This window comes from Vombatus ursinus, unplaced genomic scaffold, assembly GCF_900497805.2.
Source record: "Vombatus ursinus unplaced genomic scaffold, bare-nosed wombat genome assembly UNPS02014811.1, whole genome shotgun sequence".
NCBI classification, from domain to species: Eukaryota; Metazoa; Chordata; class Mammalia; order Diprotodontia; family Vombatidae; genus Vombatus; species Vombatus ursinus.
The window spans coordinates 17,430,553-17,456,567 of record NW_020954589.1 but is presented as its reverse complement, the minus strand read 5'-3'; the positions used below and the strand labels follow the sequence as shown (position 1 = coordinate 17,456,567).

The window sequence follows — 26,015 nt, the reverse complement described above, 5'->3', positions numbered from 1 at the left end:
ATCAGATGGTGGAATTTTTACTAATTATTGTACAAGTCTTATACACTGAAAGAGTAAATAAATGCATCAGATCTGCTTGAAGAATCTCAGTTTTGGAATAAGTTTACACATACACATATACATATAGACATAGACTCTTCAGTAACCTAATGTAGCATACACATACCACTTATTTTAGTTTGTGCACAAACCAGTTATATGTTCACTGTTAACATTGTCAAATTATTTTAATGTACTATTTTAATTTATCAAAAGAATCTGATCTATTGTAGTAGCCTTCCTTACTGAGTATTCCAAAACAATCTAAAAATATATACATGTATGTATATATATATACAAACATATAGTACATGTGTATATATGTTATATATAGCAATACTCTGTCAGTTACCACTTTCATTTTCTCATTCAGTGAGGAGGAATCAGAAAGAAAACTATATTATTCACACCATCTTCATAAATATGCTTTAAATAAGAAAAATAATATGATATAGGTGAAAAAAGGACTGTATTTGGAGACAGAATATTCTATTTTATTCTTGTCTCTACATATACCATGTGACCCTGATACAGTTGCTTACTTCTTTGAACCTCAATATATTCATCTATAAAAAATTGGTGTAGTAATATTTGCACTACCTGTCTCCCAGGGTGATTGTGAGGATCACATTGCCACACATCACTTTTTTTGTGGCTGTAAAGTGTTTTGTGTGTATGTGTGTGTATATACACACATACATTTATATGCATGTATGTGTGTGTGCATAATAGAATCTATCATAATGATCTTAAAAGGGAGAGGGGTGTTTTTAGGAGTAATGGGAAACAGTTTTGGCAAAGTCATCCCATTTGATGGAAAGTAGTGAATGTCAGGCTGTGATATTTGGACTTGATCCAATATGAAATAGGAAGTCATTGTAAGGCTTTTAAACAAAAGAGTGACATTCTGCAGCAATATTGAAAGAAATTTAATCTTTGTTTAAGATAGACTGTAGCAAAGAGGAACTGAAGGTAGGATGACTAGGTAGGCAGCTATTTCAAGAATCCAAATACAGGTTGATTGGTACTATCAGGTTGTCCTAATGGAAAAAAAAGTGGGGCGGATTCATCTAATAGATGCTACAGTGGAAAAATTAATATGACTTGCTGGCTGTTTGGCTAATAAAAGAGGGAAGAGGCAAAAATGAGCCAAAGAGTAAAAAAAAAAACTTTTTGGTTTTGGCCTTGGGGAACAGAGAGAATCATTGCACAATTGTTAGAAAAGAAGATATTTGCAAATTCATTGAGGGTGAGTTATTTGATTTTAGATATGTTACCTTCAAAGTGGTGGTGACCCATAAACACCTGAAAATGTGGGACTGAAGTTTGGATCTAGAGTGGAATCAGTTAACAAACATTTATTAGATATACATTTGAGTGTCATTAGTAAAGGGATGAGGAAACCATGAGAGTGGCTAAATTTTTTGAGGGTAGAAGAAGAGGACAATATTTTTAAGAACTGTTTTGTAGTTGTCCATAGTTAAAGAGTGAGATAAATGAGAGAAATCAATAACAGAGACAAAGATGGAAAAGTAGAAGAAAAACTAGGGGAATCTTTTGCCATAGAAATCAAAGGAGTCAAGGATTTCAAGAAAGAAAATGTTAGGCATGCTTTTAGAACTGTGATTCTTCATCTTGGGTCCAGATTCATATGGTCTATAATTTATTTTTTTTCTTTTCTTTGGGGGGCTAGGCAATGGGGTTAAATGACTTGCCCAGGGTCCCACAGCTAGTAAGTGTTATGTGTCTGAGGCTGGATTTGAACTCAGGTCCTCCTGAATCCAGGGCCAGTGCTCTATCCACTGTGCCACATAGCTGCCGCTGAGATGGTCTATAATTTAAAAGGGGAAAAAATACATCTTTATTTTCATTAACCTCTAAATGAAATTGAACATTTTACTTTGATTATTTAAAAACATAATTCTGAGAAGGGGTTCATAGGCTTCATCAGACTGCTAGAGCATCCCATGACATACACACAAAAATTAATAACCCCTACTGTAGAGGAAATTTAAACCAAAGTCCCTTTCAACTCAGATTCTATAATTCTGTGATTCTGCCTAATTAATTTTTATCAAATATAGCTGTATCAAATACTATTTATTGAATAAGGATGAGAAACAATCACTGTCTTTTGCTACAAAGAAGGACTATGGAGTATATTCATTTATTCAGCAGTCATTTATTAGGCACCTGCTGTATTCTAGGCAGGTAGTGTGAAATAGTGGAATGACAACTGCTCTCATCATCAGGAAAACCTGGGTTCAAGTCCGTTCTCTGTCATATAACCTCTCAGTGCCCCTAGGTAATTTTCTAAGATTCTAAATTGCAGAAATGGTGTCAATTTGCATTGGTGAAGAGAATTTCCTCAGCTGGAATTCACTATACTAATGAAATCACATGCCCAGTCCAAGGGAAAAATAAAAGCCAAGTACTGCGCTACATATATGAAGCCAAAAACTAATTAGTTCCTTCTTTCAAGGAATTTGCATTCTTTGGGGGAATTGAGAGGAGGAGGATATAGTATTAACATAGATAAATGAGTAGGAAGTATATGCAAAGTAATTTTTTTTTTAGAAGAGTGGGCACTAATAGCTGGGAGGATGGGACAGGCCTTGAGAGAAGTTAGGGATTTTACAAAGTGTGGGTCAGGAACAGGGCAAGGGGAAGGAGTGGAGGGGAAAGGAGACTATTCTAGCCATGGAGGATAATATGTGAAAAGGCTTCTTTGTATGCAAAAGAGGGAATTTTGTGTGGAGAGATCACGGGATAGAGAATGAGGAGTCCTGGGTTCTACTTCTGGTTGTGCCATTCATTGGCTATATGGCCTTGAGTGGGTCTCTTCACTTCTCTTGGACCTGATCTCTTTTGGATCAGGTGATTCCTTAGGCACCTTCAAGATCTCAAGTTGGTGGTTCTGTGATTAATGATTTCGAAGAGATCAGATGTTACTTTGGGCCTTGCCTATCTTCTACTTCAAGAACGTATATAAAGATGAGGGAGTTTGTTAGATACATTCTGGATGGATTTATGGTAAATTCCCTCCCATAGGAGGGAATGGGGTAGGGTTTAGGGGAAAGATATTGAGTTCCATTTTGGATTGAGTTTATCTTATTCTTGGTTTGATAACTTTCTGGGCATAGTTACAAATTGCTTTCCATGGCTAGACCAGTTCATAGCTTCACCAATAGTGTACTAACATGACCTTTTTTCCCATAGCCCATCCAACATATATAATTTTTCTTTTTTGTTATCCTTTAGGTGCTATATAAATGCTAGCTGCTATTATTGTTGATGTCCTTGCCATTGTCATTGTTGTCATTTTTATTAGTTTCTTATGTATCTTGGATATGAGATCTTTATTAGAGAAACTCATTGCCAGTCTGATGGGTATGATGTGGAACATCAAAGTTGCTTTAATTTGCATTTCTCTAATTATTAGTGATTTAGAACATTCTTTTATATGATTGTTGATAGCTTGGATTGATTCATTTGCAAACTTCCTGTCCATATCCTTTGATATGGATATCTATTTCCCTATTTGGGATAACTCTTAGTCTTAGAGATTTGAATCAGGTGGCACAGAAGATGGACTATTGAACCTGAAATCAGTACAACCTGAGTCCAAATTCAGACTTAGACTCTTACTAGCTTTGTGACCTTGGACAAGTCACCTAACCTCTGTTTGCCTCAGTTTACTTATCTCTAAAATAGGGATGATAGTAGTACCTGCCTCCCATGGTTGTGGTGAGGATCAAACAAGATAATATTTGTAAAGCTCTTAACATAATAACTAACATGTCATAAGCACTTTCTAAATACTGGCTATTATTATTGTCGTTATTACCATCATCATCCTCATTAATAGCTTCTTATATATCTTGGATATGAGTTCTTTATCAGAAAAACTTGTTGAAATATTGTTTTTTTTCATTTCCCTATTTCCCTTCTAATCTTTACATTGATTTTATTTGTGCAAAACTTTTAAATTTTATGAAATCAAAATTGTCCATTTTATTTTGTATGATCCTGTTACTTGTTTAGTTAAGAGCTCTTCCTGTATTCATAGATCAGAAAGATAATTCTTCCTTGCTCCTGTAATTTGCTTATGATATAATTTTTAATATTTAGGTCACATATTTACTTAAAGCTTATCTTGGTATTTGATGTTGGGCTAAATCTAAGTTATGCCAGACAGCAATCCAATTTTTCCATTAGTTTTCATCAAATAGTCCTTCCTCCAATCACTAGGAACTTTGAATTTATCAAACATCTTCCTACTACTCTATTTGTTTGCTTCTGTACATTGTGTACCTAATCTGTTCCAGTGATCGACCTCTTTTTTTTTTTTAACCAGTACCAAATTGTTTTAATGATTACTGCTTTGTAGTAAAATTTGAGATCTGGTACTGATAGACTTCCTTTCTCATTTGTTTTTCATTATTACACTTGAGATTCTTGACCTTTTGCACCTCCGTATGAATTTCACTTTTTTTTTTCTAGCTCTATAAAATATTCTTTTGGGAATTTGAATGGTATAACACTCAACAAGTAAATTAATGTAGGCAGTATTGTCATATTTTTTTAAATACTGGCTTAATCTACCTATCAACAATTAATGTGCCTCCAATTATTTAGGATTTGTCTTTATTTCTTCAAAGAGTGTTTTGTAGTCAATTTTATATAGTCCCTGGGTGAATTTTGGAAGACACCCTCCCAAGTAGTTTATATCTTCAGTAGTTATTTTTAATGGAATTTCTCTTTCTGGCTCTTTTTACTGGATTTTGTTGATTCTATTTAGGAGTGTTGAATATTTGTGTGGATTTATCTTGTATCCTGCAGCTTTGCTGAGGTTATTATTTCAAATAATGTTTAATGATTCTCTAGGTTTCTCTAAGTATACCATTATATCATCTGCAAAAAAAAATGGTAATTTTTTTCTATATTTATTTCTTCAATTTCTTTTTCTTGTCTTATTGCTCTAGTTAATAGCTATAGCACTATGTTAAATAATAGTGGTAATAAGAGGTATCCTGGCTTTATATCAGATCTTATTGGTAAATCCTCTAACTTTTCTCTTTCATATAATGTTTGACCTTGGAATTTTCATAATTACTCTTGACTATATTAAGGAAATGTCCTTTTATTCTTATGATTTCTAGAGTTTCTAATAGAAATTAATGTTGAATTTTGTTGAAAGCATTTTTATCATTTATTCATATAATCATAAGGTTTTCAATTATTTAGATTATTAATATGATATATTATAATCTTCCTTGTGGTATGAACCCAACTTCATTGTAATGCATAGTGTATAGTGTAATGTGTAATGTATAGTATATAGCATAATAATATAATATATAGTGTATAATCTTTCTAATGTATTATTTTAGTCTACTTGCTAACATTTTGTTTGTTTTGGAATTAATGTTCCACTAGAGATATTGGTCTATAGTTTTCTTTCTCTGCTTTGTCTCTCCCTGTTTTAGACATGAACAACATATTTAGATTGTAGAAAGACACTAAAAGGTCTACCAAACATTTAAAGAATAAATAATTTAAATCCTATATAAACTGTTTTCAAAAATAAGTAAAGGCATCCTACCAAGTTCCTTCTATGACACAAATTTGGTCTTTATATCTAAACCAGGGAAAGTGAAAACAGAGAAATAAAACTGTAGACCAACTACTCTAATGAATATTGATGCAAACATTTTATATAAAATATTAGCAAAGAGACTAAAAGGACAGCCAAACCAAACCAAATGAGTAGAGCCAAGAGATTTCACTGGAAAGAAATTTGTGCCCAATGGAAGGAGCTGAGGAGTAGTGACACCTCTAAGGGTGAGTAAAAGGGAGTCACACCACCCTTCTACCTATAGGTATACTGTACTGTAATTTTTAGTTAAATTTTGTTAACAAAAGCTAAAAACAATGTTATCCCTTCAACTAGTGAATATTTAAACATTTCCATTTTTTATGTGGCCAAGAGCGAGCCAATGTGTTTCTTGTAGTGGTCTGGTATTATTTTGGACTTAAGTCTACTGGAGTTATATCTAATACTTTTGCTGCCACCATGACCTCCCACCCCCAGGCAAATGACATGAGCTAAGAAATGCTAGATGATGAAACATCTAGAGTCGGGTGGGGAACCTATGGCCTTGAAGCCACATGTGGCCCTCTAGGTTCTTGGGTGTGGCTTTTTGACTGAATCCAAACTTCACAGAACAAATCCCCTCAATAAAAGGATTTGTTGTGTAGAACTTGGATTCAGTCAAAAGGCCACACCCAAGGACCTAGAAGGCCATGGATGGCCTCGAGGCCACAGGTTCTCCACCCTTGATTGAGAGTATAAGTTCCCTCTCCCTTCTTCCCTTTTTCTCTTCCTTCTCTTCCTCCTTCTTTCCTTCCTTCTTTTCTTCCTTCTTTCCCCCTCTCTCTATAGACACACAGATCTATAAGGGCACACATTTGCAAACACATATATTTTGCAAACTATATATATATATATATATATATATACACATATGTATACACACACACACATATTTATGTATATATATATACATACCTTTGCCTAAACTCTTTATGAATATCTTAAAGCTCTATATAAATATTAGCCCCTATATATGTATGTAATACATACACATACATATAATGTTTATAATGAATCCATTCTGTATTCAGCAATTTAAGTTGAAAATAGAATTTTATTTTTAACAATTCTCTATGTCACATGCTATATAAAGAGGATGCAATTTGAATCTAAGTATGTCTCATGAGGTAATAAGAGTATAACTAATCTTGGCCCTGAAGAAAATAGTCACCTTACTATATCATATACTTAGTACATACTCTTTTTTTAAGGTAGCATACAAACCTTTTCACATTCCAAGGATCATCCTAACAGCATTCTTAGGGATGTAATTACACTTTATATTGCTGCATTACTATATTAGTTTTTTTGTACTTTGCTTTTAACTAAAATGTGTTACCAAAAGTGAAAGTTACCCATTCTTTTGTTGAATGTCTAAATTCAGTTTTTGTGTTTCCGAGTAAAAGCTAATGAACTCTTTGTAGCACCCCAAGAGATCTTGTATGACTTGGGGCCTGTTTCACTAGAACTCTAACTTCTGTGGTTATTACCATTACACTTTGCCCTACCAAGACCCTGTTATCCCTGACCAATTCTACAATGAAGGAAGGAAATTTGGGGCAGTATTACATTTCTCTGAAAATTAGAAATTTGTTGGAAATGTCATGCAGCTGTGTAGCCCCTGGGGTATTAACCCATATTAACATCCATTGTGCTCTCTCCTGCCTCTCTTAAGTGTAGCTGGAGAAAGAAGGGAAGAAGCATCACTGGAATTTTAGTGAGCCATCCTCTACTTCTTTATCTGAAATCCAATTGTTTCTGGGTCTTCAGACTTCTTGCTCACAGTGACGTAAAAGTGACTCATGACATATAAAATACTGGACACTCCTGCCTGTTCATCCTTTCCTGATACTTTGTGTAAAAGTAAACACACAATTTTCTCCTTCTGTCCTTCGGTCAGCAAGGATCCTCTAAGTGCCTGCTATTTGCCAGGCACTGTGCAAAGTACAGGAGATAACAAAGAAATGCAAAAAAAAATTGTTCTTTTCCTCAAGGAGCTCACATTTGAATGGATGAGACAACATGCAAAAATTGTACATACAAGAGCTACACGGTGCAAATGGAAGGAAATCTCAGAGGGAAGGCAATAGAATTATATGGAGGGATTGAGGTGTGGAGAGAGCTCCTGAAGAAGGTGGGGTTTGATCTGATCTTGAAAGAATCCAGGGAAGCCAGGAGATAGAGGTGAGGAAAGAAAGCATTCCAGGAATGGAACAGGGAATGGGTATGCTTAAGCCTGTACAAGCGTTCTTCCTGTTCCACTAGAGTCTTGTATTGGAAAGTCAAATTTTCTATTTAGCTCTGGTCTTTTCATCAAGAATGCTTGAAAGTCCTCTATTTCACTGAATGACCATTTTTTCCCCTGAAGAATAATACTCAGTTTTGCTGGGTAGGTGATTCTTGGTTGTAATCCTATCTCCTTTGCCTTCCGGAATATTATATTCCATGCCCTGCAGTCCCTTAATATAGAAGCTGCTAAATCTTGTGTTATCCTGATTGTGTTTCCACAGTACTTGAATTGTTTCTTTCTGGCTGGTTGCAATATTTTCTCCTTGACCTGGGAACTCTGGAATTTGGCTACAATATTCCTAGGAGTTTTCCTTTGGGGATCTCTTTCAGGAGGAGATTGGTTTATTCTTTCAATTCCTATTTTGCCCTCTGGTTCTAAAATATCAGGGCAGTTTTCCTTGATCATTTCTTGAAAGATGATGTCTAGGCTTTTTTTTTGATCATGGCTTTCAGATAGTCCAATAATTTTTAAATTCTCTCTCCTGGATCTATTTTCAAGGTCAGTTGTTTTTCCAATGAGATATTTCACATTGTTTTCTAATTTTTCATTCTTTTGGATTTGTTTTACAGTGTCTTGATTTCTTGTAGAGTCACTAGCTTCCAATTGCTCTATTCTAATTTTTAAGGAAGTATTTTCTTCAGTAATCTTTTGGACTTCCTTTTCCATTTGTCCAATTTTGCTCTTTAGGGCATTCTCCTTCTCAGTGGCTTTTTGGACCTCTTTTGCTGTTTGGGTTAGGCTATTTTTTAAGGTGTTATATTCTTCAGTATTTTTTGGGTCTGCTTTAGCAAGCTGTTGACTTGTTTTTCATGATTTTCTTGCATCACTCTCAGTTTTTCCTCTACTTCTCTTACTTGCTTCTCAAAATCCCTTTTGAGCTCTTCCAAGGCCTGGGACCGATTCATATTTTTCTTGGAGGCTTTGGATGTAGGAGCTTTGGCTTAATTGTCTTCTTCTGGTTGTGTGTTTTGATCTTCTTTATCACCAAAGTAAGGTAATATAGTCTGACTCTTTTTGCGCTGCTTGCTCATGATCCCAACCAATTACTTGAGTTTTAAACTCTTTGTTAAGGTAAGAGTCTGTTTCCAATGTGGAGAACGTACTGTCCCAGGCTTTGGGGGTTTGTACAGCTGTTTTCAGAGATACTTCTAGGGACCTGAAAAGTGTCAGTTCTTCCAAGGTGCTATGATAAGGGGCGAGGTGTTTCCTCTCCACCACCACCACAAGCTCCACCAGGCCAGCACTCCACCACGCCAGCGGTCCTCCTCATCAGCGGTCCTCCTTGCCCCAATACCGCCCCTCAGAACTGTGACCCAGATCCAAGCATGGGCAAAGCAAGAGATTCCTGCCTCAGCCCTGGCAAAGAGATCCTTGTAATTCTGCTCTGATCAGCCGCTTGATTCCCCCTCAGTCTGTGGGCTGGAAGCTCAGGAAAAAGCCACTGCCCTTGGGGAGGCTGAGACCTAGCTTCTTCTCTCACCGTAGTCACAGACTTTTCCCACTGACCTTCTAAGTTGTCTTTGGCATTCGTGGGTTGAAAAGTCTGGAAACTGCCACAGCTGCCCGCAATTCAGTCCTCTGAGGCCTGCTCCAGGGTTGCTGTGGCCTGCATGCCCACGCCGAACTGTGCTCCTCTCCCAGCCTGGTGCAATATACCTTTCCAATCAACCATCCAGGTTGTCTTAGGCTGGAAATTTGTTTTACTCTGTTTTTTTGTGGGTTCTGCTGCTTTAGAATTTGTTTAGAGCCATTTTTTATAGGTATTTGGAGGGGTTTAGGGGAGAGCTCTAGCAAGTCACTGCTTTCCCTCCACCGTCTTGGCTCCGTCCTCCCTTTTTTCTACAGGCGTTCTTCCTTCCAGTGTTGCTGAGGATCAGTTTAGTCAGCCAGCCTTAAGTAGCTTTTAGAAAGGGGCATTTGCTAAGGTGGTACATTAAGAACAATTTGTCCAAAATTTCTCCCACAAAGCCTGTGAAGCAGTTACATATAGTGCATATAGATTCTAGGGGAAAGTGGTCTCAAACTTAAAAAGTGTGGTAAAGAGGGAACACAGGTCTTGGTTGCCAGAATTACTTTTCCCCCATTCATGGAGTGCTCAAGAAGTTCCTCTTAGGAATGGTGTAGTCCCTTTGCTGGACTCCTTGTAGGGTCTTGATTCTCATCTGTTCCTGGTTCTAGATGGTGCAGACACTGTCAGCAGCTGATCCAAGGACTTTTTAGGATGTTGATGGGAAGATGGAAAGTCCAACATTCTCTGCTCATTTAAAAGCTGGAAAGTTGTACACTAGTCGAAGGGAGAAAGAGGAAAGAAATTTGGTTGAGGATAGAGCTGAAACTGAGGCCCCTTCTTCCACTCCAGGTGGTTCCTTCTCAGAAATGTGCTGGAAAGATGTATGTTCCAATTTCTGGAAGAACCCTCCCATCTCAACTAGCTTGATAATTAATAGATGATTCCTGGAAGCATGACCAAGTTTACCAGCCTATTGGAACAAACTTTCTCTCTGTCATTATTTCACTTCTTCAGATGACTTTCAAAGACATTTTCACATTTAAAAGTAACTTTTTTTGCAAAATAAGTTTTTATTGATGATTTTTGCTTTTTATATCATCATAGTTTCCTTAGTACCCTTCCATTTCTTTCCCCACAAGAAAGCAATCCCTGAGAACAAATAATATTTTTAAAGACAAAAAAGAGGGAAATCAACATAACTGATTAATATATTGAAAAAACCTGAAAATAAGTGCAATATGCAATTCTTGTAGACCTCTCCCTCTGCAAAGGGGTGGAATGGGAGTGTCTTATCTCTTTTTTTTTTGAGCCTTGCTTGTTCATGATACATTTGCAAAGTTCACTTTTGATTTGTGTGTGTGTTTCTTTCCATATACATTGTTGTGCTCATCATGTTCATTATTTTCTTGGCTCTGTTTACTTCACTCTATCACTTTATACCTTTTTAGTCTGATCATCAGTTCATAAATTTTTAGTCTGATGTGAGGTTTCATATTACTTTGACACCACACAATCTTTGTTGCACAGAAAATGTGAATTTCTCTACTTGATTTTCTTTTTACTTTTTCATATCAATGCATCTCTGTGTAGTATTTTCACTAGTTCAACAGAATGTAATATAATCTTCCAACTCTATCTCCTGTGAAAATCTCAAGCTATATATTATATCTTTCCATTCCTCTCTGTATTTATCATATTCATCATTCTTCACAGCATATTAATATTCCTTTGCATTCACGTACCATAGTTTGTTTAGCCATTCCCCAATCCATCGATGGGCTTCTACTTTGTTTCTAATTCTTTTCTATCACAAGCATTGTTGCAATAAATATTTTAGTGGGGATTTTCTTCTTATCAATGGCCTCCTTGGTGTATAAGCCCATTAATGGAACCTCTCTCTTAAGGATCTAAGGTGATGAACTTTTGAGTCACTTTATTTGCATAATTCCAAATTCAAAGGTCTTTGATTAAGATTGTGTAAAATTGTGAATGAGAATTACTTGTAAATAAGTAGGTATATACAAGATATATACAGAGTATAAGGCAGTCTGAAAGGGCAAAGCAAAGGCACAAAGATGGGAGGTAGAATATTGTCTTCAAATAATTCTGAGGTTATCTTGATAAGCCAGTGGGCAGTGCCTGGCATATGCCTGGACTGCTACCCTGACTGAGCCAGTAGTCAGAAATACCACTAGAGCAAGAGAGCTATTGAGCCTGAAAGACCTGAGGAGAAAGAACCTTGAGAAAACTGGTAGAAACATTTAAAAGCCTGTGAGAAGTTGGAGGGATTGTCTGGAAATCAACTGATCAGAGGAGCTAGAGTAGGAAGAGGTGTACAGAAAGCAAGAAAAGGAATCAATACCTGGGATCAATCATGTGTAGTTATCACAATTCAAATATGCCACTATTTCATTGGCACGTTTCCACACTCTTCCATTTCTTTGTATAACATGTTCATAGAATGTGTTTAGGGAGTTATTTTTATCCTCAAAAGTTTGTCATAGATGCTTTTTTTTTCCTTTTGGCAATTGGGGGTCAAGTGACTTGCCCATGGTCACACAACTAGTAAGTGTCAAGTGTTTGGTCTGAGGCTGGATTCAAACTCAGGTCCTTCTGACTTCAGGGCCAGTACTCTATCCACTGCTGCCCCTGGAACTTTTCTTTTATAGATACTTACTTTTAATTAATATCTGAATTTTGACTGGGTCAGATCTAAGAGATTCTTTTGCCTAAAGAGTAGAAGGTTTGCAATCCTCTTGTCATTTATTCTTTGCATTGTCTAGTAGTGCAATGAAGTTGTATTGAAAGAAACATCCCTTCATTGCTGGGAAATTGGATGTATTCCAGGATCTCATTGTTGGTAATCTTTTAAGGATGGTTTGTAGGTGATACTAAAGAAGGTAGGTATGACATTTGAGGTGATAGATAGTGCATATATGTAAAATTCTTATCTCCTTCCACATAGGTTTTGTTATTATAATTGTTTGATACATTTTTAGTCTGATGTATGATTTCATATTGCTTTGACACTGTGTAATCTTTGTGGCCCAGAAAGCGTGATGAATTTCTCTATTTGATTTTCTTTTCATTTTTTCATATTAGTGCATCTCTATGTAGATGCTAGTTCAACAAAATGTAATATCTTCCATCTATGTCACCTATGAAGATCTTAAGCTCTGTGGCCCATTTGAAACAATACTTTGTTTTGAAGCTAATCATGTTTGTAGCACTTTCATCCTTGTCCATAGAGGTCCACAACCAATTGATCAAGAAGTATTCATTAAGCATATATGGTGTGGTCTCTACTGAACTGTAAGTTCTTTGAAGATAGGAATCATGACATAAACATCATACCTGTCCCAGCATCTAATCCAGTTCTAGACACACAGTAGATGCTTAGTAAAAGTTTTTTGTATTTCATTCTTAGGCACTGTGGGATATGTAGAAATAATGTAGGTTATGCCTTCAAGTTATAGCTAAGGAGATAAGATTAATATAATGCAACTACAGTGAATAAAAAAAGGAACTTGAATGACGTGCTCTATAATATGGTACAGAATAGATTTTTTGGTAAAACTGGGAGTACTAGGACCATGGTGGGGTCATTTATTGTAATAGAAAAATTAAGAAAAAATAATTCAAGGGAAAAAGGTGATAAAACTCAGTTATTCATGTTGAGTTATAGGGGGTGGCAAGGTACACATATAGAGATGTTGTATAGACAAATGGAGAAAATATTACAGAATCACAGATTTTGACAGTTTGAAGGGACTTTAGTGGCCATCTAGACCAGTCCATGTGATTTGATATGATAACTAATAGCATCTGTTTGAAAGTCATGTGCCTTTTCTGACAAAAGATTTCATGGGAAGAGAATGGGCTACAGAGATTTGTTTGCACACTACAGGAAGTTGATCTCATTGAAAATAATTGTGGTAACTTGAAAATATATCTTAAATATAGTTTTGAAAAAGAAAACTGACAAACAGGAAAGAGTGCTGGAGTTGAAGTCAAATGACCTCAGTTAAGATCCTGGCCCTGCTACTTACTAACTCTTTGACCGTGGGGAAGTCACTGAAATTCTTTAGGAATCTCATTTTCTTCTTCTGTAAAATAAAGAGGTTGGGAAGATGATTTCTAAAGTTCCTTCCAGTTCTAAATCTCGATGATCCTAAGGGAAGATAAATTTACACAGACGTGTGAATTCCCAAAGATTTCACTAAGCGGTCATGATGAAAAATCAGGAAGAAAAGTATTTATCTGGTAGTTACAAGAATTATGTATTGTTGGTCCATAGTGTGGCCCTGACTTTACAAACCCATCCAAAATCCTTGAGTATACATGTCTAGAGTGTATCCACGATTAGCATATAATGGCTCCCAGCTGTCCATTTTGAGGTTTTTTGATAGGTAATATTTTTTTTTGGTAACCCATTGTCTTGAAAGAGCTTCCTAAAGTCATTAAAGATTATTTGAACACCTTTCTTGGGTCTCTTCTTATGTCCTTGAGCATTGATGCATAAATTAAGTTAAACAACTGAATTTATTAAATATCCCAACATCACATTGTCTTTAGTCACTGATAGGCTGTGTCATGTATAATGCTATTAACTCTGAAATGATGGAGTAGCTTCAGGGTCTTACTAAGTTCTTTCTGATATCTGAACCCAGCAGAGCTGAGGTCACTGATACCTAATATAATAATAAAAAAGAATTATAGTAATAATTAGAAGATTTGGTTAAGAAATATGAAAGATACAGCTACTTATCAATTCCAACATCAAGGCTTCATGAAACAGAATTTGAGAAACACTGGCCTGAACTGGGTGTTTTTTTTTTTTATTTTATGTTTTGGTAACTTTTGTCTTTATTGAAAGTAAATAGTAAAAAAAAACAACAGTTTTTACAATATTTAGGTTAGGAAGCTGGAAAAGAACAGCTCTCTACTTGGTTATCTTCCTTCCTCCTGTTCTTATAGGAATTAACCACCATGACCCCACATCAAGCCAGCAGATAGTTGTGATCTGTAATGTGAACAGCAAAGGTAATATGAAGTACCATAGTCATTCCTCTGACCAGTGGCAGATTTCCTCAAAGCAAGGAAGATTCAGCTTCTAAGGGATTCTTCTCTCGTTGATCTGCTTATACACAGAGGACCTTCAGTTAACAGAGAGCAACTTGGCTGTTGCCCATTCATACGTCTTCCAGTCAGTTAAAAGGAGCCTCCAAATTCCAACTACTTAGCCAAATGGAAAAAAAAGGTCTCTGTTTACAGAGAAAACACAAAGCTCGCCTCTTCTCTGTCATTATGCCGACCAAGAATACTTAGCAGAACTTTTCCACTTGGGTATCCAAGTTAAGACTATCAGTGTCTCTGTCTCTTTACTTGAAATTTAAACATTTTAGAAACATTTTGTAGGGAAAGCTACTGCATGCCTTTTCCAAAAGGCCCAAATAAATAGTTTGGGGGGTTTCCATCTTGGGAATGAGATATTTGTTCAAGGAATTCTAATAAACGCCCTAGTTAAGTGCACTGTTTCTTCCTTAGCAGGCAGAACATATGGAATGCTGAGGATACAGGAAATAGCTATTGATTGTGGGTTGGGGAAGGAGATTGTAACAGAGTGGACACCCTGATGTACAAACTTGGACTTATTTTCCTTATTTCCTTCAACTATGAAAAATAATTCTAACAGCAGTGTAGCTAAAGAACTCTACTACTGGTCATTTTGTTTACTTCATATAATGGAAAAAAAAGTACTGGTTCTGGATTCAGGAGACCTGATTTGGGAATCCTGCTCTGCTACTTTCTAGACAAAGTCATAGGCTCAATTTCCTTATGTATAAAATAAGAGTGTTAGATGAGATGATTTATAAGGTCCCCTTCATCACTTAGAGTCCATAAAAAGCCCATGGAGCAGAATAGTGAGGAATAGAGAGGAAAGATCAGAGAAAATAGGAAGAAACATGTGGGAATGAAGATGGACTAGATAGCAGACCCTTGTACCCCTAAGTGCCACGTATTGAAACATAGCCAGATTCATATTGAACTTGGCCTTTGGTCACTTGCTACCAATAAATTCAGTCTCTATTTTGATTGAAGTGGAAAAGTCAAGTGAAAGTGAGTAGAATACAGATATATTGTCTTTGATTGTCTCCAAGAAAACATGATGCTAAGTGAGTTTGGTGACTCCTGTAGGAATTATGATAAACAGGTAATAGGCTAATTAGATTATGTAGCAAAGGATCCTTGACATTACAATAATGTTACTGCAAAATGAAATTGCTAGAAATAATCTTACATGCCTGTACAATGCTAGTACATAGTTGAAGAATAATCACTCTGGAGAAAAATACTTGAACTGGAGGGGGACAAAATATTCTGTATGATTTAGAAGAATTTAGCAGCTTAGCTTGCTCTTCCCCTCATCTCACCACCTTCAACTAGATAACTTTTATTAAGCACTTTTCTCATAACATAAGCTTCAGATGATTCTTGTAAATAAACTCCCAATCAGTGACCCATTTATAGCTATCTCAGAATAGGAGAATCACAGAATGACCAACCTGTTTCCCATCTTCTACATTCATTCTTACTCCATTTTGGAGTGTTTCATTTTTTTTTTGGTCTTTATATACCCAGTGCATGGCATATGGTGAGGAGGTACTTACTAAATGCTTTTTGATTAGTTCATTAATTGATTGATGGATTTAATTTAAGGGAAGAAAGGTGAGGGAGACATTTGTTGTATGTCACTGCCACCACTTTCAATTTCTTTAACATGTTAGTAATAAATATCTGGAAATTGTTTAGATTTACCTTTAATCTGAAATTGAACATTTATTGCTGTGTTGAATTTTAAAAGACTAAGAAAGACAGAGGTTGCTTTTCTCTTTCTTTCCTTTAAATGTACAGTCTCAGCACATATTTTCAACCTTGATTTTCTTTCCAAAATTACTTCACTTCTTTTACCTTAAGTCACTAGCTTTTTCATCGTGTTGGGATTTAGAAAGAATTCTAACCCCTGAGATTCCCAGGGGTCAGTAATAGAGCCAAACCTTTAACTCCCAATACTTCAAAAGAATGTGTCTCCTGTGAGGGTGGAGGGAGCTCTTGAAGAAGGAAAAAAAAGGTCCCTGTGACAGTAAATTTTTCAATGATGTCATCGTTCAGAACACCATGATTTTAAGAACTTTTTTGGATTCAATTTTTAGTTATTCTAATTAGGAGCCTTATTGAAAATACATAAATAAATTCCAATTGCTTTTAATTTAAAGAAATCATTTTTCCATTTTAAATGGTATTGTTTGAAGGAGATGGAAAAAAGAAAAGAACTTGGCAAAGTACTGTATTATTAGTGACATATTGGCTACAGATGTGCTGGTTATATCTGTTTTCTTACAGTGATTAATTTTGAAAACTGCCCACAAATTACACATGAAAATCCAGGTAACATTCTTTCCAAGAATATGGTTAAATTTTTTTGAAGTTATTACTAAATTCTATACTTTTCTCATAAGTAGATGATTTGCACATGCTAATTTGTTAATTGTGCTTTTTTAAAAGCAATGCCTGATAGTAATCTTTCGTTGATTCTGTATCATTCTAAGTGTTTTAAGCAGGTAGTCTTTTTGGAAGATACTAGTGAATTGTTAGAAAAGATTGCCTTTTCTGGGTATTCTTAAGAAAATCAAGCAGTTTTTATAGAGGGAGGTGGGAACTATTTGTGGTACCTTTCTAACTTGGAACCTTTAAATATTTGAAGCAGAGGGTGAAGATCCTAGACACAATATGCAGAAAGTGTCAAAAAAAAAGTAGAAGAAAAGTGACATGAGTGTAAGTTTGAACTTTGGGAGCAGAATTAAGGATAAGGTAGAAGAGAGCCATGTTGGAATTAGAGAGTCCCATGAAGAAATCTTAACTGAAGAGAAATAAAGCCAGGCCCTAGACTAGGTCCATGACTACAGGGATAAAGATGGAAGGAACAGATTTAGGTGTCATGAAGGAAAAGTACTGGCTTTTGACTACATATTTGCTAGGTGGAACAACCAATGATAAGTTTTGTGTGTGTGTGTGTATGTACACACATACACATATATACACATCTACGTATTATTTATAGCTATAGTATGTACATACATATAGAAATATAGATATCTAGTTACCTACATATAGATACCTAGATATTTATATCTAGATAGATATCTAGATAGTTATCTATAGCTAGATAGATATCTAGATCTATCTACCCATTCATGCATCTATCTATCTATCTTTCTATCTTCCTATCTATAATCTATCTAACTTATCGTTGGTTGTTCCACCTAGCAAATACATTGCCATATGTTGGTGCTTTTCCTTCATGACACCTAAATCTGCTCCTTCCATCTTCATCCCTGTAGTCTCAGATCTAGTCTAGGGCCTGGCCATCTTTCTCTTCAGTTAAGATTTCCTCATGGGAGTCTATGATTCCAACATGGCTCTCTTCTACTTTAACCTTAATTCTACTTATAACATTCAAATTTACACTCATGTCACTTTTCCCCTAAAAGACTTTTTGCAACCTCCTGAATATTATGCCTAAGATCATATGTGTATATATATGTGTAGTATACATATATGTATATATATGTACATATATATTCTTACTTGAGAGTTTGGTAATATATAGGAATTGTTATTGTAGAGGAAATGAGAGCTGGAGATGAAACTTACAACTAAGCTGAATACCTTCATCTTCATTCTCTTTAGTTGGTGTTAGGATATATAATTTGAAATGTCTTATAGAGGTAATGCTATGCAGAACTGGACAAAGTGTGAAAGATAAAATAAAGGCAAGTAGGTAATATTGTTTGTGAAATATGGTTGGTATCACTCAACAATTATTTGCTAAGTGCCTACAGGTGTTATAGGACACCATACTAGATAATGAGTTAAAGTATAAATAAGATAAAGTTGTTTCTCTCAAGTATCTAGCAATCTGGTATATGGGAAAATTTGTGTGGACAAATAACTATAATACCAAATAAATAGTTTAGCTTTTTTTAATGAAGAAGTTAGTAAATAAGCTTTCATTAAGCACTTACTATGTGCCAGGTACTGTGTTAAGCACTGTGGATATAAAGGGGAAAAAAAAAACAAAACAACCAGTTCATTTTCTCAAGTAGCTGATAGTCTAATAGGGTAGACAACATGCAAATGACTATGTACAATCAAGCTATCTACAGGCTAAATGGGAGATAATCAACAAGAGAGAAGGCGCTGTCATTAAGGGGTATTAGAAAAGGCTTCTTGTAGAAGATGTAAATTTAGTTAGAATTTTAAGAAGCCTAAAAGGGAAAGAGACAGAGATGAAGAGGGAGAGAATTCCAGGCATGGGGACACCCAGTGAAAATGTATAGATTTAGGAGATAGAATGTCTTGCTCAAGGAATAGCAAGGTTACCAGTGTTACTAGATCAAAGAGTATATGGGAGTTGGTAAGATACAAGAAGACTGGAAAGACAGGAGGGGACCAAGTTGTGAAGGACTTCTAATGCCAAAAGATTTTATATTCATGTTGGAGGTTATAGGGAGTGATTGGAGTTTACTGAATGGGATCAGGGGAGGTGTGATGGTGAGATTAACATTTTAAGATCAATTTGACAGCTAAGTGGAGGACTTGAGGCAGGGAGACCAATCAGAAGGCTATTGCAATAGGCCAAGTTTGCAGTGATGAGGGCCTGGAGCATATATGAGAGATATTATGAAAGTAGAATGAACAGGACTTGGCAAAATGTTGGACATGGAGGGGGTAAGAGAATGAAGATCAAAGATGATACTTAGGTTGTAAACCTGGTGCCCTTGATAGTAAAAGGGAAGTTAGGAAGATGGGAAGATGGGAGAATTTGGGGGGGGGAGATATTTTTTTTATTTTCTTAATCCTTGTGATTCTTTTTTTCTCTTTTTTAAAAATTTTAATTAATTTATTTTGAATTATCAACAATCACTTCTATAAGCTTTTGAGTTTTAAAATTTTCTCCCTCTCCCTCCTCACCTCCTTCCCCAAGATGGCGCACAATCTGATAAGGGCTATACACGTATATTCCTATTAAACATATTTTCACATTAGTGATGTTGTAGGTAAGAATTAGAACCAATAGGAGGAACCACCAGAAAGAGGAAACAAAACACAACAGAAGAAAAAAAGAAGAGCAAATAGTATGCTTCCATCTGCATTCAAACTCCATAGTTCTTTCTTTGGATGTGGAGAGCATTTTCCATCATGAGGCCTTTGGAGATTTCTTAGATCCTTGTATTGCTAAGAAGAGTTAAGTCTATCAATGTTAGTCATCGCACAATGTGGCTGTTACTGTGTATAACGTTCTCCTGGTTCTGCTCATTTCACTCAGCATCAGACCATACAAATCTTTCCAGGTTTTTCTGAGTCAACCTGTTCATCATTTTCTATAGCATGATAGTATTCCATTACATTCATATACCACAACTTATTCAGTCATTCCTCCAATTGATAGACATCCTCTCAATTTCCAATTCATTGCCACCACAGAAAGAACTGCTATAAATATTTTTGTACATGTAGCTGCTTTTCCCATTTGTGTGATCCCTCTGGGATATAGCCCTAGAAGTATTGCTGGGTCAAAAGGTATGCACATTTTTATAGCCCTTTGGTCATGGTTCCACATTGCTCTCCAAAATGGTTGTATCGTTTCGCAACTCCACCAACAATGCATTAGTGTTCCAATTTTCCCACATCTTCTCCAACATTTATCATTTTCCTGTTTTGTCATGTTGGCCAATCTGAAAGGTGTGATGTGGTGCCTCACAGTTGTTTTGATTTGTATTTCTGTAATCAATACTGATTTAGAGCATTTTTTCATATGACTATAGATGGTTTTAATTTCTTCATCTGAGAAATGCATGTTCATATCCTTTGACCATTTATCAACTGGGGAATGACTTGTATTCTTATAAATTTGACCTAATTCTCTATATATTTTAGGAATTAGGCCCTTATCAGAGAGACTGGTTGTAAAAATTCTTTCCCAATTTTCTACTTTCCTTTAAATCTTGGTTGCATTGGTTTTGTTTGTGCAAAAACTTTCAATTTAATATAATCAAAGTTATCCATTTTGCTTTTCATAATGTTCTCTAACTCATGATTGGTTATGAATTCTTCTGTTCTCCATAAATCTGATAGGTAGACTATTCCTTGTTCTCCCAGTTTGCTTACAGTATCAGCTTTCATATCTAAATCATGAACCCATTTTGACTTTATTTTGGTATAGGGTGTGAGATTTTGATCTATGCCTGGTTTCTGTCATACTCTTTTCCAGTTTTCTCAGCATTTTTTGTCAAAGAGTGAGTTCTTATCCCAGAAGCTGGTGTCTTTGGGTTTATCAAATAATAGATTACTATAGTCATTGACTACTGTCTCTTGCACACATAACCTATTCCACTGATCCACCACTCTATTTCTTAGCCAGTACCAAGAAGTTTGGATGATTGCTGCTTTATAATACAATTTAAGATCTGGAATGGCTAGGCCACCTTCCATTACATTTCTTTTCATTAGTTCCCTTGATATTCTGGACTTTTTGTTATTCCAAATGAATCTTCTTATTATTTTTTCTAATTCTACAGAGTAATTTTTGGTAGTTTGATTGGTATGGCACTGAATAAGTAGATTAGCTTAGGTAGAAATGTCATTTTTATTGTATTAGCTCAGCCTACCCATGAGCAACTGATGTTTTTCCAATTATTTAGATCTGACTTTATTTGTGTGAAAAGTGTTTTGTATGGGGGGAAAGATAATGTTATGTTCTGGATATGTTGAGTTGGAGATACCTATGAGATATTTGGTTTGTAGTATCAAATAGGCAGTTGGTGATATGAGAGTGGAAGTCAGGAAAGCAATTGGAACTAGATAAATAAGAAAAATAATTGATTAAGCACCTACTACGTGACAGGCATTATGCTAAGTGCTTTATAAATATCTCATTTGATCCTTACAACAACCCTATGGAGTAGGTACTATTATGATCTTCCTTTTAGAGTTGAGGAAACTGAGGCAGACAGAGATGAAGTGACTTATCCAGGGTCTAGTAAATAATAATAGTAATAGCTAGTGATGATCTGAGGTTGGATTTGAACTCAGTTCTAACTCTAGGCCCATTACCCCATCCACCTAGCTGCCTTATAAATCTGAGATCATCCTCATAGAGATTATGATTGAACTCATGGGAATTTACAAGATTACGAGGTAAAATGCACAATATAGAAAGAAAAGAGAAGTGATATTAGGACTGTGCCTTGGGAGACACATACTATTAGTGGGCGTGATATGGATGAAGATTAAACAAAGAAATCTGAGGGAAAATGGTCAAATACATACAAAGAGAAAGATAAGAGAATAGTGTCATGAAAACCTAGAGGGAAGAAAGCATCTAGGAAGAGAAAGTGATCAACTGTATCAAATGCTGCAGAGAGGTCAAGAGGGTTGAGAATCAAGAAAACACATTAGATTTGTCATTAAGGAATCTTATATTGGTAACTTTGAAAAGAGCATTTTCAGTTGAATGATGAGAGCTGAAGCAGATTGCAGAGAGTTTAGAATAGAGCCAGTAGAGGAATCTAGTGTGGATGACTTTCTTGAGGAGTTTAGCCAAGAAGTGTGGGGGATATATAGGATGATAGCTAGCAGCAATAGGTGGGTCAAGAGAAGGCTTCTTAAACAAACAAATGTTGAAGAAACATGGACACAACTGAAGGCATCATGAAAGGAGCCAGTAGATAGGAAGAGATTGAATGTTAGAGAAAGGATGGGGATGGTAGTGGGCATGATGAGCTCTAGAAAATGAAAGGGGGTGGAATCAAGGGTGCATGTAGAGGGAATGGCCATAACAAAGAGAAGTCTACCTTTTCGTCCAAGACAGGACTGAAAAATTACATGGTGGTGGAAGATATCTGAGTGATGTATGATAAAGGGTGGGGGGAAAAGAGGGAGTTCTAGGGAAATGCCCTAGAATATGAGGTGAAGTCCTCAACTGAGAGAAGGAGAGATGCTGTGGAGAGTAGGATAGTGAATCAATTGGGGAAAATTGAGATTACCTTGCTGCAGTGAAGATTCATTTGAGATTAGATAACATAAACTTATATTGAACCCAGTCTACTTAGTTTCATGATTTCCTCAGCTCCATTCAGCAGTATGTGAATAGGAAGATGAATATATTTATAAAACTGAGACACAGAGGTGATGATTGCTGGTGACACTTATGTTAGTTGGTTTTGATAATTTTCTTGAAGAAGGTAAGATATGGAGGAGATGGTATTAGAGATCTGAGCACAATACTCATGATGGTAAAGAGTTCAATATATCACTTAACAAGGTATCTGATTAAAGTAATGCTAATGGATAAATCATTCTCTTCAGTCAATCAATTAAAAGCATTTGTTAAAATACCAGGCACTTTGCTATGCCCTGGGAGTACAAAGTAAGGCAAAAACATAGTCTGTACCTTCAGGGTTCTTCCATTCTAATGGAAACAACATATAAATAACTATGTACTTGACAAGATTTATACAGAGTAGATAGAAATTCTCCAAGGAAAAGACACTTCCAACTAGAAGGAACTGGGAAAGGCCTCCTATTGAAGGTGAGATTTGTGCTAAAACCTGAAGCCAGGGAAACTGAAAGGCATCTGTAAGAAGAGAGAGTAATAAAGGCTTGAGGGACAGTTGGTGCAAGGGTGCAGATATGGGAGATGAAGTGTTGGTTTGGAAGAACAGTGAATGACTAGTGTAGCTGGACTGTAGAGTGTGAGGAGGGGAATAAAGTGTAAGAAGATTGAAAAAGTAGAAAGAGGACAGGTTAGAAAGAGTTTTCAATGCCAGAGAAGACTTTATATTTTGTCCTGGAGGTAATACCTTAGAAGCTATGAGCCTCTTCTTAAAAAACTATTAAATCTTTGACTTGGAGCTTGAATTTTGAGAATATTGCCCATCAGTAGTTGCTTAATTGTTTAACTCTACCAGTATATGCATTTTTTCAGGTAACTATGATAAATACAATATATTGTAAATTTAGGAGATCTTTTGCTTGGTAATAGGATTTTCATTCACAAATCTATTTGATTATGTAGCTAAGGGAAACCCTTAAGTATATGCAGTTTGGTAAAATCACCATCTTTTTATTGCTCAACCTTGATTGAGTACATACCACCTTAATGTTGCAGAATGTTTGACAGCTGCAGTTTGGCATCAGGTTTTTCTTTAGTGAACTGCAGTTATGTGTCTCACTGACTCCTTATTTGTTCCTTAGGAAGGTGACAATATTGGAGGACCCTGATCAGAACATTCACCTGAAAAATCTATCTCTTCAGCAGGCAACCACTGAGGAAGAAGCTTTGAATCTGCTCTTCTTAGGAGATACCAACAGAATGATTGCAGAGGTAGGGATATTATTGTATTTTGAAGCAGTAGTGGGGGGATGGAGTAGTTAGAAATAGTCTTGTTTAACATCCTCATTTTTCAAATAAGAATATTAAAGTCAGAGAGGTTGTGTCTTTCCTAAGGTTTCTATCCACTAAATATCAAAGCCAAGATATGAATCTAAGAGCCTGGGCTTTGAGTGCTGTCCTCTTTCCACATGACCATATTGCTTCTGTATTGGTAGAACACTGAGAGTTTATTTGCTAAAACACTATATTAAAGTATCCCGGAATTTTACTTTGGAATCTAGTTCTGCAGAACAAGGACAGGGAACAAGGTGAGGAAGGTTGTTTTCTGTGCTTTCTATCAAAGTCATCACCACTGCCACGAAAGTTGAAAGTAGAATTTTATCAGCACCAATCCAAAAATCATATTGGGTAATATTTTACCAAAAGTTGGAAATTACTGTTATGTTACTGTTCTAATTGACTCTCAGCTAGAATTTTTGAAGAAGCATATTTATATATTCTGAACTTTTTAATCTTATATTAGAAAGGCTTAAGAAACAATGAGTTTATTTCTTAATTTTGGTTGTAGGAAACATTTATAGTTTTGATTTTCAAAATGAATGGGTCTTGCTTCTCCACTTGTCTTTTCTTACTGCTTTGTCTTGCCAGTTTGATTGTCAGTGATGTTATTATTGTCAGTTGAACCTAATCAAGACATTAATTAGAGCACATGGCTTAAAGGGGTTTCCTGCCCTTTAAATCTGATCCCTCCCTATGCAGCTTAACAAGAAGCAGCTTGTGGGATATAGAATGCAGCTTTTATCAGAACTTAGAATATGGAACAGAAGAAGGGAGAAGTTCACAAATGCCCTGAAAAACCCAAAAGGGTGGTGCTGTCCCCATGTCACAGTCAATTCTCTTCATTCTCTTTCCACCTGTTCCCATGTAGAGTGATGAAGTCAGAGTCATAAAACTTTAGAACTATAAAAGTGGGCCCTCCTCTTGCTTTAACTCGTACAGGAGACCCCGAGCCTTTCCCCATCACAAACCATAGCCTGCTAGTGATTATGTTAATGCAAGATGACACTTATCGACCAAGGGGCTCTACAGAAGGAACCTAATTTTAAAGAGGCAAAGGCAAGTCAAATTTATTTTGAACTAATGATCAAAGCTCAGGATCTTAAGTAAGGCACACAAAACCCACAATAAAGGAAAGAATGATATGATTTCAAGGAACAATGTACTTTAGGACTCATCATCTTGGCATGTAATTATACAGCCCAGACTCTGTGCCAGTATGGTAGATAACCTAAAGGAGCTGAAGTGACTGCATATTCACACTGGGAGTGGCCACACTACACCAGCCCTCACAACCATCATCCAGGGAAGTAACTCCTGTAGAAAAGGGGCCAGACATCCCCAACTGCCAACCAACTGCCATCCTAGGGCATGCCAGCCTTCCTGAAGCACCAGAGGACACTGAAAAAGAGACAAGAGGCAGCATGGGCCAGGCAAGTCATACCACTGCCACCACCTTGGCCACCATCAGTCCCTGATGCAGATAGCCCAGCACCCTGAACCCAAGAGTCTTGGGGCAACTGGCACAGTGCCCTCATCCATCATCCTGGGAACCCTGTGGAGATGCAGCCTGGCCGCTGCTCCTACAGGTGCTGCAGTCACAGCTACCAAAGACCCAGGAAAGAAAGTTCTTTTGACCAATGTCCTTGGCACTGTTAAATGGTTCTACGTTGTAAACTGATAGGATTTTATCAGTGGAAATGTCACTAAAGAAAAGATATCACCATCTGCTTTGCAGCTGTAGCCAAATGATCATGGGACTTTTCCATCTGACTCACAGCTGAAACCTTCCATATGTGTGGTTCTCATTTATATTCTAATTAGAATGGAAGTCCCTTGAGAGCAGAAGCTATCTCTCTTTTCTAGTTGTATCCTCAGTATTTTGCACATAGTGAATGCTTAATAAATACTTTACTCATTCATTCATTCATATTCAGAAATATTTGATGGCTCTTTTGGTAGCTCCTGTCTCATAAATGGTTAGCAAGCCCTCTACTCTGCTCTA

At 36.3% G+C, this 26,015-nt stretch overlaps 1 protein-coding gene across 2 annotated transcripts in view; it reads left to right on the top strand.

Moving 5' to 3' along the window:
- LOC114053477 (kinesin-like protein KIF6) overlaps window positions 1-26,015 on the top strand; it is a 451,087-nt gene that overhangs the window by 100,760 nt on the left and 324,312 nt on the right. For both annotated transcript variants that reach the window (XM_027876576.1, XM_027876575.1), the window contains exon 6: window positions 23,815-23,944. In XM_027876576.1, the coding sequence (XP_027732377.1) occupies window positions 23,815-23,944 (130 nt within the window). The remainder of the gene's footprint in view (window positions 1-23,814; window positions 23,945-26,015) is intronic.